Source organism: Leptonotus elevatus, chromosome 10, assembly GCF_054856555.1.
Source record: "Leptonotus elevatus isolate MCC_2025b chromosome 10, RoL_Lele_1.0, whole genome shotgun sequence".
Lineage (NCBI taxonomy): Eukaryota > Metazoa > Chordata > Actinopteri > Syngnathiformes > Syngnathidae > Leptonotus > Leptonotus elevatus.
Window position 1 is genome coordinate 7,714,211 of NC_141248.1, and position 17,547 is coordinate 7,731,757.

At 42.6% G+C, this 17,547-nt stretch overlaps 1 protein-coding gene across 1 annotated transcript; it reads right to left on the bottom strand.

Moving 5' to 3' along the window:
- Positions 1 to 173: 173 nt before the first annotated feature.
- hcfc1a (host cell factor C1a) lies at positions 174 to 14,162 on the bottom strand. Its single transcript, XM_086086841.1, has 28 exons — positions 13,998 to 14,162; positions 13,688 to 13,888; positions 13,048 to 13,196; positions 12,562 to 12,722; positions 12,273 to 12,481; positions 12,074 to 12,158; positions 11,846 to 11,952; positions 11,586 to 11,765; positions 11,256 to 11,498; positions 11,000 to 11,148; positions 10,733 to 10,915; positions 10,425 to 10,649; positions 9,941 to 10,042; positions 9,637 to 9,853; positions 9,125 to 9,261; positions 8,893 to 9,040; positions 8,588 to 8,808; positions 7,605 to 8,430; positions 7,319 to 7,461; positions 7,085 to 7,219; positions 4,633 to 4,846; positions 4,279 to 4,554; positions 3,716 to 3,822; positions 3,509 to 3,643; positions 3,251 to 3,436; positions 2,823 to 3,120; positions 2,683 to 2,746; positions 174 to 2,592 (listed from the first exon to the last, which is right to left on the bottom strand). Exons 1-28 carry the CDS (start codon positions 14,017 to 14,019, stop codon positions 2,553 to 2,555), a joined length of 5,163 nt encoding a protein of 1,720 aa, XP_085942967.1. The 5' UTR covers positions 14,020 to 14,162; the 3' UTR covers positions 174 to 2,552.
- Positions 14,163 to 17,547: the final 3,385 nt, after the last annotated feature.

Here is a 17,547-nt window from a genome sequence, read left to right on the forward strand (position 1 = left end):
TCACGCTGAAAAGCCAGCATCATTCTATCACGTTTAGCATCAATGTTTTTTTGTTATTTTAAGTGATGTTCAACTTGAGTCGCTAAAAAACATCACCCAGACTGGTGCATATTATTGTTGTTGCTTTTAGGAGCGAGGGAGACAGAGACTGAAAGAAAGAATCCAAGTCCGTCTGTTTACCATGTTTATTTATTTTTTTATTTGATGATAAAAGATACATTACTCCCTACAGTACAAAAAAACACACATTTGAAAATACAGGACATTTCCAGGTAACTTGCGATCGGCCGAAAGAGAAACTCGCAACGACTGCCAATTCTGAGAGCACCACTCGTGGAGGGAAAAGTTCAGACACATCTCGGCACTGCTGATGGTGACATATCTAACAAGGGTGCAAAAAGAGTGACCCTGAAAAGGTACTGAGGAACGAAAGGACACACTTGTATACCACGTGAAGAGAGGAACAAACTTATTAAATGTTTTTTTTTGTTTTTGTTTCGTTTTTCCTTGTAGAACCTTCAGCGTATGATCTAACTTAAGGCATCACTACCAAAATACACTGCTTTTGCATGCATGTCTAGTTTTGTTAAACGGACACACTGACACGCACAAAAAATAAGAATGCATATGAAGAGAAAGTTCAGCCAGAGAAAGAAACCGAGCGAACCCACAAACGGTAGCTTAGATGCGAGCCGAGAGAAAAGGTGACACGTGGCCATTATCATCGTAACAGAGATGCTAAAACAGACACGTGCAGTGGGACGACACGTCCCAGTCCAAGTTCGGTATTGTATTGTACCGTAGTGGGATTCTGACTCCCACACGCAGAATCGGCTGGACACAAGCAAATCGAAAACAATCAGGGAGACTATATATATCTTTGTTATATATAATTTTTCTTTTATAGTAAATACACAAAAGGCAATGAAGAGATGACCAATATGTAAAAAGTTTGTCACAGGTAATTATATAAAAGGCCAACGTGATTTTTTTTTTTTTAATTCTTGCTCCATGAACGAAGTAATTTACAAGTGAGTACACTCTGGCTCTGCAAGCTCGCCTGATCAAGACAACCTCATTCAAAGTCACACAAGTTTGCACCTCGCTGTTGCACACGCCACCTGCAGTTCCAAACACAAATAAGTCGTGGAAGGGAAAAACAAAATTAAAATTTATTAAATGGATTCACATACATCAATAGGGTATGGGGAATATGACTACTAATATAATTTGACATTCTACAAAAAAAAAGATGAAGAGGTGAAATACCACATTCATGAGCAAAAAGCAAGCGACAACTGAATGGGATGTCGTCGGGGGGGGGGGGGGGGGGAGGGGGGGTGACTCCCGTGAAACTCCATGTTTGGCAAACGAAGCAAAACACAAGCATTGAGAAAGTTGCAGTAAACAAAGTAAAATCTCTCCCTGGGTCCACTTAAAGTTCCCTTCAGTCCTAAAACCTCTGCAGTGCTACTTGGAACAAATGCATACAAAAGTCTCGCTCTTTCCTTCCCATCTGTTAACAACATACAACCAACTGAATGACAACTTTTAAAAATATAGTGGCAACTTCAACATGGCCACCCATCTGCCCACAAACAAACTATTGGGGGAAGGGATAAACAATAGAAAGAAAGAAAAAAGGTAATGCACACAACATACACACAAATGGTGGTGGGGGAGGAATTTAAAAAAATACAAAAATAAACTACACAAAAAGATTTGCACCATCGCTTGCTAATTTTTGGGGAAGATTTTTGCAATGTGTGTGCGTGTGCTGCAAGTCTCAGTCGAAGCAAAGTTCAAGGTCGATTCTCTACAAATGTTCCTTTTTTTTCTTTTTTCTTTTTATAAACCACATCCAGATGTTGCCAGTCCTCATATTGGGGTGAAAAGCACAGTGATGACATTGCCCGGAGTCCCGAAGCATTTCAACTGTTCAGAATTGGGTCTTGATGAAGCAATTTAGAGCAAAAAAGAAAGGAAAAAAAAATAATGTCCCCTCATTAAGGACAAGTGCTTTATTTGATTACATACCGATTTTTCCTCTCATCTAATGTAATGCCTCCACAACCTTGTTCCATCACTGTACATTTTTATGTAGTCTCTGTCGACATCCCCCAGGATTCACAAAAGACCAAAAAAAAAAAAAAAAGTAACATAGCACTCAGTCTGGCTCCCAGTTTGTGAAAGATGTAAATGCTTCTCTACACTGCTAAACTACTGAAACAAGCCCCCAAAAAAGCAAGTGTTAAAATGGCGGAAGGGGATTTGACTGAAAAAGATCATGTGCTTCTAAGTTTATGTCGCTCTACAAATATCACGGCCAACAGAACATGGACGAAAGAGGGTTTTTTTATCTACAGAAACATCTCTCAGATTGACTTTCATCTCGGCTTCATTCGGGTCTTCTGCCTCCATTGCGGTCTGGTCTGAGACTTGAGGGTGGAGGAGGATGTGATTAGGTCGACATTGAAGATGAAGAGGTCTTCCTGATAAAAAGGACAGCAAGTAGGAAAAGGACAAAAGGGGGAGGGATCTGTGGGCAACCTTCACTGGTCCGTCCTTGCTTTCTTTGGACCAGTAGTCTTACTGCAGGAACACACAAAGGCAGAAGAAAGTACAACAAGTTTCAATGTCAAGTCCTGCTCGCACTACGGAAGCTCAAATTTAAGTACTTACGCATCAGGAGAGGTGCCTGGTCTTTTGGCTGCCGGTTTTGCAGAGGCACCGTCTTTGCCAGATTCTGCAAAGCAAAATGTTGCTTAAAATATCATCTCGTTATCACATGGAAGCATTCGTCTGTGAAATGTGGTTCTCACCCTGCAGCCATCGAACTTGAGTGGCGGGACCGTAGCCTTTCTCATTTCGGGCAGCGATGCGGAAGATGATGGCCGGCTTGGTGGTGTAGTCGATGTGGGCGTTGGACAGGCTGGAAGACTGCACCAGGCAAGAGGGGTTGGGTCCACAGTACACGCGCATAAACGCCAGCTGGGCCGGGGTGGAGGCCTTGGCCTCGGCCGTCTGGTTGCTCTGGATGGCCAGGTACACGGAATACTCGATGATCTTCCCCGACGTCACGGAGGGAGGCTCCCAGGTCAGGTGAGCGCCATCGGGGCTCTGATTGACACATGACAGTTGGAGTGTTATATACTTTTAGGAAACAAAACACAGCCAAACTATGAAAAGTTTCAGACTTTGAAAATTCCAGAAATTGTGCAACCCAAGTTACAGTTGGACTCCGCTTTACCTTGCTGATTTTGATGGCGCATGGCGCGCCAGGGAATCCAGGCAGGCAAGTCTTAAAAGCTGAGATTTCTGAGAAGGCCCCACGGCCACAAGCATTGATGCCAGCTACACGGAACTTGTACGCCGTCCCGGGTTGAAGCTCCATTTTCTTCATCTGGCTGTAGTCTGGAATGACTCCGGAATCATCCTAATGGAAACAAGATAAACAGGTGTGAATAACACTTCATAAGACATTGAAGCATAAAAGTGAGATGCTTACATCTCCTTGAGAATCATCTGTTGGTACATAGAAGTGAGTGACAACCATATTTGTCACTTTGACAATTCCAACATCAAACCATTGGTTCTCTTTCTTGACAGCAGGCTTCACGGGGGTCGGCTGCGGGGCTTGCTTCTATGCACAAACAAAACGATACACATTCAGTCAATGATTGCATTCTCCCCAAGAAAAGTCAGCAAGACTCACCTGTCCCTCAATGCCATTGGCTACTTCAGCTAGTGCAGCTGCTGCTTGCAGCTTGGCTGGACTGGCCACAGACACAATCGGTGCAAATGTACTCGAAGGAGCGAGTGCTGTGGATAATAGCAGCAAGACAGGAAACGTTTAAAAAAATAAAATAAAATTCCAGGTACCAAGTTAGACGTAGTTAGCCACCGCTAAGTCATACCAATACAGTAACCACACATTGGGTTTTACAATAATATTGAACTACATTTAAAAAATTTCTAACGATGCCAACGCCTCTCAAATATACACTCTCCTTTATTCTCACTTTCAAAGGCATAAAATGGGTGAGAATAAATAAATAACACTCTTTGTATGAATAAAATATAGTTACAGCAGCCATGGAAATCTGCTTTTTCCTTGACAATAGCGCAATTTAAATTTGTGGCTCAAAAAAAAAAAACATGACATTTCAAAGAGTATTGTTTCCTGATAAGAACACCAGAGGGCAGCATTTTCTGTTTGCGGTGTTCAGTCACGATTGCCCAGTTTGGTGGCGTCGCTCGGTGTGTGGCGGGACTTACTCTCAGCCGTGGTGCGAGGCAGTAAGGAGGCCACTGCGCTTGTTACTGCAGCCGCCATCTCGCTGTGTCCATTGCTCTCCACAGAGGGGTCGTTGAGGCTGTCGGCGGGAGCGAGGCCCTCGGTGGGCATGCTTGTGTCTACAGCGCCCTGCTGGGCGGCGGCCTGGGCCTCCTGAAGCTGTTGCTGCTGCTGGACCAGCGCTGCAAGCTCTTGCTGTGTCAGCATGATGGGGATGGTGGTGGTTTGCTGGCCCTCTCCGGATGTGTCACCTTCATCTGTACAAAAACAATGTGTGCCGGTATCTTTAGACGGGCACATTTGTAGTGTGGCTGGTCTTAATAAACAAAACGCACTCATGACAGCTTGCTGGGCAGCCTGGAGGACAGCTTGTATGGCCAGGGCCTGAGCTTCTTCGGTAGCTGCTGCCTGAGCAGCAGCCTCTGCTGCAGCTGTGACAGCTAGCTCCTCGTCCGATAGCCCTGTTACCATTAGCGTGGCTCCCTGGCCCTCAGACATGAGCTCCGACGGCAGGTTCAAGGCTGTGGCTGTGGCTACTGCTGCGTCTCCCTGATAAAAACACAGTCACCATATAGTGTCAAAAGACCGCTACTAAAGCAACAATATTTTTCTTTTGCTGGTTATTAGCATAAGTAGCATTTGTAAGTGTAAAGAAAAGTTCCAGGACTAGTGTCACAAAAACTCAAACTACAAGTTTTCCACTTCAGTGTGGGCCAGACAATCAACCAGCATGTCACAAAAAGATCCTGCACTGTTTGCATTGTTTAGTGTGCGAGAACGTTTAAGAGTTGTGGCAGGACAACTTGAGTCTCCACCATGACAAAACACCCCCCACCCCACTTCTTAAGCACAAGGGGACCAGTTTTTTTATGTTTTTACTGTTTCTACAAGGCCAAATCTGGAGCTGTACGCTTTGAGTGTAGTACCACCTTCAGGGCTTAAAGTAAAAAAAAAAAAAAAAATCCTGAGCCTGAACTTTTTCCGGGGAGCGGTGGTGGAGTTTCCATATTTATTGTTCGACCGACATCAAGCCATTACTATTTGATTAGTCGCCGTGGATGGACTGGGAATTTGGAAAACTCATGAAATTCCCGATGGCCAGTCCTCCCCAAGTGTCAGGTCATCTCTTTCAATATCCATTTATATTATGTATAGTAGAGTATAGCACTGCGGGTTGCAGTCACCTCTCGTGCTGCAGCTTTAGAATATTTTGGTATTCAAATATCCTATTGAATAATCAGGTATTTGGATTTTTATTTTTATTTTTAATCGTTGAAAGAACAATTATGAATACAGAAGACATTAAAAATATATTTCCACTTAATGATTGACCAACTTTCATTTCTAGATAATCAACAATTTTTTTTTATTTTATGTAAATTTAAATTGTGCTTAACAAGCAAATTTTTTTCCTCTCTAGAAAGTTAGGGAGATTTTCGACAAATCTCTTCCCATGAATTTTGGAATGACCTTCCATTAAATATTTGGCAACCTCCCTCTCTACCCACTCTTAAAACACATCTTTGTCCTTTGGCGTTTGTTCCAATGTTTTATGGTGCCTGTTGTATTTTGATATGAATTCATTGTTGTTTATTTTCTTACCCACTTGTTATTTTATTTACTTATTCATTTACCCACTTACGATATTTATTCATTTTTTTGTTTTTGTTTTTACCAGTCTTTATTCCATGACTGATTTTTACTCCATGTACAGCACTTTGTATGAAATGAAATTCCGAGTTGAGTAGTTTTTAGTCTGTGAGACAAAGTGACGTCAGAACCACAGTTGTGATTTTTCTGACCATCAACTGTACAATTGAGTGAGCTCAGTTTTTTAAACTGATCTCTAGGTACGGCAACTTTGTCTGGCTGTCAGCATCAAAGTGTGCAATTATCACATTGATTAGACTGCCTTTGAAAAGTAATCCGATGGCTTTAGCTGCAGCCGCTAGTTCCGTTAGCACGCCAACACTGTAGACGCCCTTAACACTAGCAACAGGCACAGTGCAATACAATGTCAGCGTAATTAAGTCTTCTTTTAGTGCCCTTAATTGGCGATCTAACGTGATTTCAGGACAACGTTGTTTTGTTGACTTTTGTTGCAATATGAACGGCAGACACACGTTGCAAGACAAGTCAAGTCATCTGTTGTGCCGTGTCAGGCAAAAGACTCCCGTGAAAAACTTCAAAATAAAAGCGTTCATTGGTATTGCGCTCCACATATTACTTGGTATGGGAAGGTTTATTTTGAAGATGGTCTTCTCTCAGCATTAGCGGTGTTTTGCCAGGCATGTCGTATATTCCCCATAATGTTAACTGTTTACTTTGCTGGATTTATCATTGCGCTGTTTCAATACAAGACCTACTCCGCTTTTGATTGGCTAGTGGCTCTTACGCCAAAAACCCGGCACTGTGCCGGAGTACTTTAAGCCCTCACAACATGCCTGGAGGCAGTAAGAGGTCTATTGGCAGAGAATTGAAGCAAAAAGAAGGCCAATGAGGTCTCCAACTTACTCCAGTTTACACAAGTATCACAAAGTCAGGTTTTTGTTTTGACAGTTGACACCAAATGAAAATATTTATTTTTATGGTTCATTTGAGTAAAAAAAAAAAAGCAGAACATTTTCATGTTCAAACTAATTAATTAAGTGAAATAAAATTATTTTCATTTAATAATTGATTGTGTCATGTTCTAATTTTGGAGAATCGTTAACATAAAAAATTATGACAAAAAAGTTTGGGGCGACACAAGCCCGAAAAGGTTGGCAACTAACACAATGTACTTACTTCTGCCTGAGCTTCCATAGGAGTGGCTTCCTCCTCTGCAGGTGCAGCCTCTGCTGATGGAGTTGCTTCAGTCTGCATGGGTTCTTCAGTGGAGCTGGCTTCAGTGCTCACCCCCTCTGTGATTGATGAGATCGACTGGACGAAAAGGCAAACACAAAAATACTCAATGTCAAAAATCTAACTCAATTTGACCTGTTAACAACAGTCAGTCTGAGATGGCCAAGTTATTCTTACAGGTACGGATGGGCCAGGGGCAGGCGTGGACTGAGTGACAGTCGTGATGGCCCTGCCTTGGGTGGTGGTAACAGGTGCTGCCGTGGAAGAGGCTTCTTCAGTGCTGCTGGTGCCTTCGGTTACATCATCTGTCTGCTGAGCTGCTGATGCCCAAAGACACGAGTTATAGTTTCAGTAAAACCAAAAGCTAATCACATTCAGCATTTTCATTGCTCCAATTTACAGCTAAAAATGCATTAAATATATTCATCTAGACTGATTTACATGCGGTGGAAACACCATTTACCTGTGCCTTCTCCTGCCTCAAAACTGCTTGTGGCAGTGGTGGCTGTGTTGGTGGTGCCGGTCTCGTGTGTTTCGCAAGGTGGGTTGGAGCAAACTCTTTGAACGGCACCAGATGTTGAGCTAGTCTGGTCTCCTCCCATGTTGGAGGTGGCGGTCGATGGCGTGTTAGTTGTCCCTGTCTCGTGGGTTTCACATGGTGGATTGGAGCAAACACTCTGCACCGTGCCAATCTGGCCTTCACTCATGTTGGAGGACGCCTGGGTGGATGTGTTGGTGGTGCCGGTCACGTGAGTCTCACAAGGAGGATTGGAGCACACTTGCTGGATTCCTCCCATGCTAGCTGACGCAGTGGTTGCCGTGTTGGTTGTCCCCGTTTCATGGGTCTCACATGGCGGGTTAGAGCACACAAGAAGAGCGGGCATATTTGATGACGCCGTTGTAGCTGTGTTGGTGGTTCCTGTTTCGTGGGTCTCGCAAGGAGGGTTTGAGCAGACCTGTCCTGCTCCAATTGTAGCAGAGGAGGTGGTGGCTGTGGTGGTGGTTCCCGTTTCGTGGGTTTCACAGGGTGGATTGGAGCAAACTTGCCCTGCGCCCATGGTGGCAGATGACGTTGTGGCTGTGTTAGTAGTTCCTGTATCATGTGTCTCACAAGGCGGGTTAGAGCAGACCAATGTTACAGTCCCGGCCCCATCGCCAGCAACTCCAGCCTCAGAGGAGCTGGGCTGCTCAGAGGTGGGTGAAGCCAGGATCGATACTGGTAGATCCTGCACTGGCTGCGCTTCTACACCACTGGGAGTTGTGATCAGTGTAACCTGCGTGGGCTGGTTCTGGGATGAGGGAAGCAGAGGAAACAGTTAAGTATAAAAAATAATAATAAAAAAAACAGAGAGAGAGAGAGAGAGAGAGAGAGAGAATCGTAGTCGGAACTGAACTGAGTAAGTGACCTCCCAATGTCATAACTAAAAACAAGAAACAGTATTTCACCTGCACTGTGATGGTGGACGAGGGCAGTGCGGTTGCAGATGCTAAGGTTGTCTGGGCAGCAGACACAGTTATCGCAGGCGAACTGATGACCTGACTGGACAGGGTAGCAATGGTCCCCAATGTGGTAATGGGAGTAACCAGAGAAGCGTTAGCAGTGTTCACTGCGCCACCTGCCAGGCTTGTGGAGACTGTACCAGTCACGGTGCCAAGTGAGGTGACACCTAAAAATATGAGACAAAATAAAATGTGATTGTGATGAAGAGGCTATACCCCAAACATTTAAATAATTTCACTTATTTTCATACCAGTTGTTCCCTTGACAACCAGGGTTGTGACAGTGGGTTTAACGGCAGATACCGTCACCGGCGTAACAAGTCGAACGCCACCAACTGTACTCATGGGTAGAGTGCGCAAAATAGTCCCTGGCTGCCCTGGAGCACCTTTCAAAACAACCTACCGACAAGATTTGGGGTGAGTCATGTACATACAAAGCAAAACAAAACACCAGCTAATGTTATATCAAGTCGATGTGTGTACCTGTGTCAATCCTTGTTGGCCAGCTGCCGTTCCGAGCTTGGGCACTGCAGTGATAATTTTGCCAGGCGTGCCAGTGGTCATCACCTTAGTTGTAAGGATTGTAATTGGCGTTTTCATTCCAGTATTGCTTGTTACACCTACAGAAACCACAGTAATGTGTTACATCAAGTTTTAAGACTGCTGTTGGTTGTATTTGTTTATAACTCCAGTGCTTTGACAAAATTCATTAGTCAAAATGCATTTACAATAAATTATGCAACTGAATTGTTAGACATTTCTAGAAAGAACAGTCAAAGGAAACAATCGTGACCGTCTTTGTGGCATGCAATGAACTAAATAAGGCGGGGGGGGGGGGGGGGCTCTCGTATGAACACATACATTATTTAATTGTGCTGGTTTAAGTGTTTTCAGAAGAGATGAGATGAACATAACCATCTTAAAGTGGTTTGCGCTAAATTCTAAACATTTAAGTGTTGGGAAAAGTGAATGCAAAAAAGTCATGGCGCTCAGACCTGTCTGTCCAGACTGGCCCATAATGGCCGACATTGGGATGGTTTTAATAATAGTAGGGCCCTGTTTTGCGGCATTTGAAGAGACGCCACTGATGTTAAGGATTGTGGGCTTGTTTCCGGCACCCCCAGCCTGGGAGGTGGTAATGATTGTTGCAGGCTTTCCATCCGCAGAGGTCACCAGCTTCAGAATGGTGCCAGCTGGCAGGGGACCTTTTGTCTGGGAGCGACAGGGAAAGTTTTATGCAAAATATCTGAAGAGACATTTTATGCCTACATAAGGGGTACGACATATATTAACTTCTACCTGAATTAATTGGGTGAGCGGGTTAGAGGCACCCTGGCCTGTAACAGCTGTCTGCACTGGTTTGGTTTGAACCACAGACATCATCTTACCAAGGTTGGAGATCTGCCGACATAAAGAGAGGGACTGAAATCATGGCATCTTAACTCAGTTATGATAATAAATAATATCATAGATCATTGTTGGCAACACCCCCGCCCCAAGTGCTAAAACGACTTCATTTTCACCTGATGAAGCAATGGGGTAAAACATACCACTCAGCAGCTTTTTATAAAATACCATTTAGAAAGCATATGATCTCCCTCAGTCAAACATATGAAACAGTGTTCCAGGCATTTTGTCAATTTAGGCATTTGTGAAGTAACTTCCTTAAAACTTAAAAATTGGAAAAGCAATTATCTTTTTATGTTTGTCCGTACAAACAATCACTAATTGAAACATTATTAATAATACCCGTTCCCAATTTGGAGGAATCCATTTTTCTCACCAGAGTTCCACCACTGCCCATGGTGAGGGGACTCTTCACCAAGGCAATGGTTTTGGTAACTCCTCCCATCACAGTGGTTACCACCTGGGCCTGCTGAGCCACAGTGACCGCACCAGACTTGTGCACAGTGATGATGGGCCTGGTGGTAGTAGAGGGGGAGGATGATCCAGCTGTGCCCACCTGAGCTGCAGCAGTCTTCAGCATGCGTGTTGCTGGATTGCTGACCTGTATGTACAAAACGAAGTCAACACCTTGCTCAAGACTGCTACATCTACTTGTAGAAATTATTTCTCTCTCTCGATACGTACCATGACTGGGGAAGCAACTTTCATTGTGGTTGTGCCAGGGGAAACGGCTACTGTTTTGAGAATTGTGGCACCTGCAGGAACATTGAGCAATGTTCCAGCAGAGGCTGGCGGAATCTTCTGTGTTGCTGCAGCTGCAGCGGCTAATGCTGCCATGCCACTCATCTGAGGGCTACTTCCAATTGGCTGGAATCAGAAGAAGATTGAGATAATTGCTCATTTGACCACACGATTGTCATAAACTCATCTGATGTGCATATGTGGTCATACCGAGCCTTGTGTGGCCTGGGCAGGCACAACCATTCTGACACCAGGAGGAAGGGATGTCACAGTGACTGGAGATTTCCCAGGCTGGCTTGGGCGGACTGTGACAACAGAGGCACCTGTAGCAGATTGCTGAGTAGCAACCTTCAACACAGCTGTAAAAATTGATAAAGAAGTAGTAAGACTTTTTGCACTGCACATGAATTACGCTTCCCGTGGGAGCAAAAAAAAAAAGGGGGGGGGGGGCATCAGATAGTAATACCAGCTTGTTGCAGAGCATGTGGGGAGGGGGCTGCAGCAGCCAGAGCGGGACCCTTAGGAGAGTTCACAGGTTGTGAGGGGATTGAACTCATGACTGGCGAGGCTGCAGCTGGTGTTGCAGGGATGTCGTATTTCTGCAGCTGCAACAAGTATGTGTCCGCAGTGGAAACTGCACCCCAGCTTACTTCAAGGGAGTTTGTATTGGCACGGACCAATTGAACCCGAGCAGGGGCATGCGGCCGCTCTGGTGGTGTGAAGTACAAAATAAAATAATAAATCATCGTTTTGAGTGATGGTAAGATGATGAAAAGAAAAAAGAAAACACACATACCGGTTTCTAGGTACCAGAGGTCTTTACAACAGACCTGGTTGTTCCATGCTTTACGGTATCCATCACGGCCGCTCCATACATACAATCTGGAATTGATAGCCACAGCACAGTGGCCAGCACGGGCCCTGGGAATGTTGTCTTCAAGGGTGTCCATCAACACAGTCTCCCAGCACATGGCATCTAAAGAAAAACAATCAAGAATCTTGCATCCAGTGTACTTTTTTTTTCTTTACTGAAAATATAAATGCAGTCAGACCTACCAAGATTTAAGCAGGCCAGGGTGTTTGTGCACTTCCACTCTTTTTCATGTGTGGCCACTTTGACATCATCCATTACCAAAGGAACCCATCCACCAAACACATACATCCTGCACAGTAAATGCAATCACAATGAGACGTTTGGCAATATGACATGTTAGGCTGGTAAATTGAAAAGAAATGAATTGAAACAAAAAAGTGGGTGCAAGGAAGGAGCAGTAGTTGTCTCACTTATTTGTGATGGTAGTGGCAGAGTGTAGACTCCTAGGAAGTGGCGCAGTGCCGCTCACTGATGGTTTGTTCCATGTTAAGGTATCTGGAGTTAATGGCAAAGTAGTTAGTGTAACGCTACCAACATTAATCTCTATACTCATTTAACTGTCATCTACCATTCTTCCAAGTACTTTTACATTAAAAAGTATAAACCTACCAATATCAAGAGTCCATAGATCTCCAAGACGACATCCACTCATCCCCCCATAGATGATCAGGCGCGATTTTCTACTCGTCTTTTCTGTGTAAACCACCGCAGTGTGGCTCTCACGAGGAGGAGGCAGGACTCCATATGTGATTGGAATATCCCATGCGACAACGCTAGACCCGGCACGAAGCTCGAGTATGTACAAATCATTCAGGTATCTGGGGAAAAAGGACCCCACCCCACATTAGTCACGGTCATTTTGCACACGAACAACACACAAACACATTGCTGACACTACCTGGGAATGTTGTTTTTTGGGTCCTCGCTGTCATTGGCAAGTCCGCCAAACAAGTAGCATTTGTTTCCCACCAGGGAAAAACTGTGACCAAGACGTGGACAGGGCGGTGGGCCATTTTTAGGGTTTTTTGCTTTTAACTTTTTCCATTCCCATCTGCTGGCCTAAAACATAAACAAAGACCAGAATAATACCGAAGGCAACAACTTGACCTCAACTCCATTTCCAGTCCCCAAAATGTATTTGAGCAGTAGTATAAGAGTGAGACTTTCAGCAAGCATAATAAACCATCAAGTCGATTAGATACACAGATTTTTTTACACTAATGTAGACATTAAGTGGGCTAAATATAAGCTAAAATTCAACCAGTGAGATAGAAAGACGATACTATTGGGTATTATAACATCAAAATTCAAGAAAACAAACACATCTGGGGGGATTGTAGAATGTTTTTTTTAACCAAATGGAGGTCGTGATGACAAAACTCACCTGTAGTTCATAGAGATCATTGCTGTACTTTCCATATTCCACCATACCACCAAACACCAGCAATCTTGTGCCATCACACACAAAGCCATAAGCAGCACAGCCGGGTGGAATGTCACCACGAACAGCAGGGATAAACCACTGGTTTGTTGCTAGGAATTACAAAAACACTGCATCACAATAGAATACTGTACTGCAGTTTTAACAAGGACATTCTATTCAGTAACATTATGAGCATACAAATGAAATATTTTTTTATTTTCATCAACATTTTCAGTATGTTTCATATTCAACAAAACAATCTAGATAATCAAGGAGGATACATAGAAAACAAGCTCAACAACTGCTCATTTTTGCAAGAGCTCGAAATGAAAATCATCCATTTTATTTGAGCCCGCCTTTTTTAATAGGCAATACGCACCTTAGTCCAACAGGGGGCGATACATACATATATTTGAATACGTTCGGGCCTGCTGCAGCCTGTACCCCAGTATCCCGCTGTACACATTATGTATTTTACTAAAGTTTTCGTCCCATCTACTTTATTAATGATAGAGTATAAAAAAAAAGAGGAAAAAAAGTGGTTCATTTTGTAAACGCGCATATTCACAGAGACAAGTTATAAGTGAAAATTGAACCTTACCAGTATTGTAGACATGCAATTCATCCACTATCCCTTCGTTTCCACCACCAAACACAACCATCAGTTCCTTTATCGCCACGGCTCTGTGTCCATGTCTTGGCCGGGGAACAGGACCCGACCATCCGAGCACCCGTTTCCACCGCGGTTGCAAAACCGACGCCGCGGTCCCAGTCACCGTGGAACCAGGGACAGACATGACTTCTGTCAATAAAAGAAAATGAAAAATAAACACGGGAACTTTCGTCTTCAGAATCAACGACTAGACGCAGGAGGAAAAAAACGAAAAAAAGGACTCGATAAGAATACTAACTTTTCACAGTGACCAACTTCATTCGGTGCGCCCGAGTCTAGCTATACTGTTAGCCTTGTTTGTTGTAAACGCTTCCCAAAAAACAAGCCAAATTAAAGCATCGGGTCACCTCCACAGATGGAATAGTTATCTTACATTGTCCGGCATCAATACTGTACATGTGAATAATAACATCTCAATTATACACGGTTGGCATCAGTTGTTTCTAACCATTGAATTCAACCCATGGAAGCCGCCATCTTGTAACCAAACAAGCCCCCGCTAAATATTGCCAGTCTAAAAAATGGCGGAAGCGAATGAAAGGGGAAAATGCACAACCACAGATTACCTTTACAAAGAAACGCTAAAAATGCAGTAAACCATAACAAAAAGCAGACAACCACACACAGCCACGTGTACCGCAACAACTAACATATAAATCACACTTGAAACTCACAAACAGCATTCGGCTTTTTTCATGCCTCTCTGGGAGTCGCCATATTGTAGCTAGTAAACTTAGCATTATCCGGAGCCCTTCCGACGCATGTACTAACAAGGGAGCATACGATTTAAGTTCGAACAACACAGAGGATTACAATAAGCAGATGTCTTAATTCACAAATTTTGATACATTGTGTAGTAAAACACAAACTTACAACATTTGCTAGTACAACTTCGCTTGGAATAGCGGCTAGCGGCTCAATCTAAAAGTGTTAGCTTGAACAGCTAGCATCTGTCAAAGCGTCGCAAATTTTTACAATTAAATGCAATGTATTTTCACACTGTTCTAATATGCACGCGTTACCTTACATAAACAATGTTGCAACAAAACTCTTAGAATACAGCCAAGGCTATTTGAACTGCATAAACAGAGTGTTATTGTGTTTCATGCCGTCAGTGGAAGCAGCCATCTTTTCACAATCGGCCTAGTTGTACAGCTCCCACAAGAAAAATGGCCGGGCGGTTTGTCACAACAAAACAGTACAAACTCAAAACGGCCCACTCTCTGCAGTATTTACGTACCTAATCAGATGCAGTATTTGCAAAAGCACTGATGGATGGTCTAATCTTGTGGTAATAATCCAGATTCATTCGATTTGCGAAGAAATATTTCCTCTCATGCCTGCCTGGAAGCTGCCATCTTCTTGACAACCAGAGGCGGAGGAAAATGGAGAGAGTTGGCGTCACCCAAAGTAAACATGGCGACTGAGAACAACTTGCTGACTATGTTGGCCACAAATTAATATACTCTTTCTATTTACCGCAATCAATCAGTGAACTATGATATATGCGAAGAGGACATTTCATAAACACTCAAAATAAATACTATGCTAACGCTTTACTACATACAACTCTTTACATTACGATTCGATAAAAGTCCGAGGTTTATTGTCCCTTACTAAAGATGGCGACATCCGGTTTTTTTAATCTTTCTTTTTTTTCTTCTTCTTCTTTTTTTTTTAACTCCAGTGTTGCAGTGGATTCTGTTTTTCACATCGCTCTAAACTAATCTACACATGCAAGGCATTTCACAATACTCGTATTTCGGCATAAATTTACAAATTTTCGCTAGTTTATTTAACATGTTACCACGCCCACATCTAGTGTAGTAAAGGTTACGCCCTCAATCGGTGTATGATTATTAACATTAATATCAGTACATGTTTAATCACATTCTTATATTCAACTGTCTAAAAACGCTTCAATTAAAGAACATTATACAAATAAATGTTGATATTTCTTGATTATTGTAGACCCATTCGCACACATTTTATTGATCTCTATTTTCTTTTATCCTAAATTCATTTTTGATAAATTATTATACAGTATCTTAGGTCAAATTATTCAATAGATATTTAAACTTCGTAAATCTATGCTTTATGAACTTCATCGACACTGTGCTGTGTGCATGTAGAGGGCACAGTCTGTGAATGAGACGATGCGTAGAACTTTTCAACTTGAAAGATTATGATCACACTGAATATAATAACAGCAGAATTAAGATGTGACTGCTTTACTTCGTAACAGTGCTACTGCTTTGCTCAGCACCAGTCCCATAATAAACCACATCAAATAAACATATTGAGGCTTTAAGTGAATCTCTCGTGCAGTCAATATTTGCAATATGGTGTTTATCCGTTAGATGGCAGACTTTCTCCTCTTACCTCACAATGGTAGCGTATTAGGTACATTCAGTTGACAGATTTTCAAGTCAGGTTGTGCTTTTACCTATTTCTGGATCCTGGTAATATTGTTAACCCCCAACATGTATGCTCCCCTTCTAAAGCCCAACATAGGTTAATTAAGTTTGTATGCATCTTCCAGTGTGATTCGAAAGGAAATTACTTAATTCTAGGGATGGGCAGTACCGATACCAGGTATCGTATCGGGCCATAGCGGCCTTATTCCAAGATATCAGGATTAGCGACAGCGGCCAATACCAGTATTGGGCGCCTTCTTGTGGCCGTTTCACAATCAGGAACTAGGAATTAGAAATTACAAGAACAGAGATCTGCTATTTATTTCATGCACGTTTAAGGAAAAATAATATATTGGGATAAATATATATATAGGGCTTTCTTTCAAATTATCAGTTTTTCATAGTTTTTTGGGGGGGTACTTTTATATTTCAAAAGTATTAGTTGTATCGGTATTGGTGACTATAAGTTTAGTACTCGTACTGGTATCGGTCTGCAAAAGTGGTATCGAACATTCTTACTTAATTCAACTTTTTAAAAAATGAGTTTCAAGTTATTGCTATGGCAGTAAAGGAAAACACAGTCAGTATATAACATTTGTAATGCTTATTTCTAATTTTGTTACACGTACACATACAGTACCTCTGATAAGAGATACAGTACAGCTACTGAACTAAAGCGTATCTGTGGTAAAACTATTTTAAACTGGTGAAACGTGACTACTGACCAAGCAAAATGAAAGACAACCAAACACCCAAGCACAAATTTCCATTTCAATGGTTACATGACTGACTTTTCATCAGTGTTAGGCCTGTTGCAATGGGAATACCAGCAACTGACTTTTGTTCTTTGGACCGCACACGTCTTTGTGTTTGGACAAGTTACCAAATGTTTTCTTGTGGCTGGGTGGTTCTGATGTTTTCTTTTTTGATGCAGATCTTCCAATTGCGGTAATATGTAGTAAAGTGCTTTTCAAGTTTGGCCGTGCCCTGCATGTTCCTCTTAACAGTAAATTTTGTTGAGGACATTTTACTCTGAAAAAGACTATATTCGGTCTCAGTCTAAACAGAGTAAACGTTATACTCGGAAGAGAGTAAAATACCCCCCCCCCCCAAAAAAAAAAAACCTACTCTGTGTCAATGTATCGCAGGTGTCAGGTGGAATCTTCTTCACTCTATTTTTTGTTCTTTTGGACATACCAGCAACATCTAACTAACAATAAGTCTGGCATAGCTCAAGTGGTAGAGTGGCTGTCTTCCATGCTGAGGGTTGTTTGGATTGTTCCTTAGCCCGTGAGGTTTTAATTTTTTTAATTTTTAGCAGCCTATTTTATAAAGTCTACTCTGTCTAGAGTGGGATCAAATTTAGTCTTC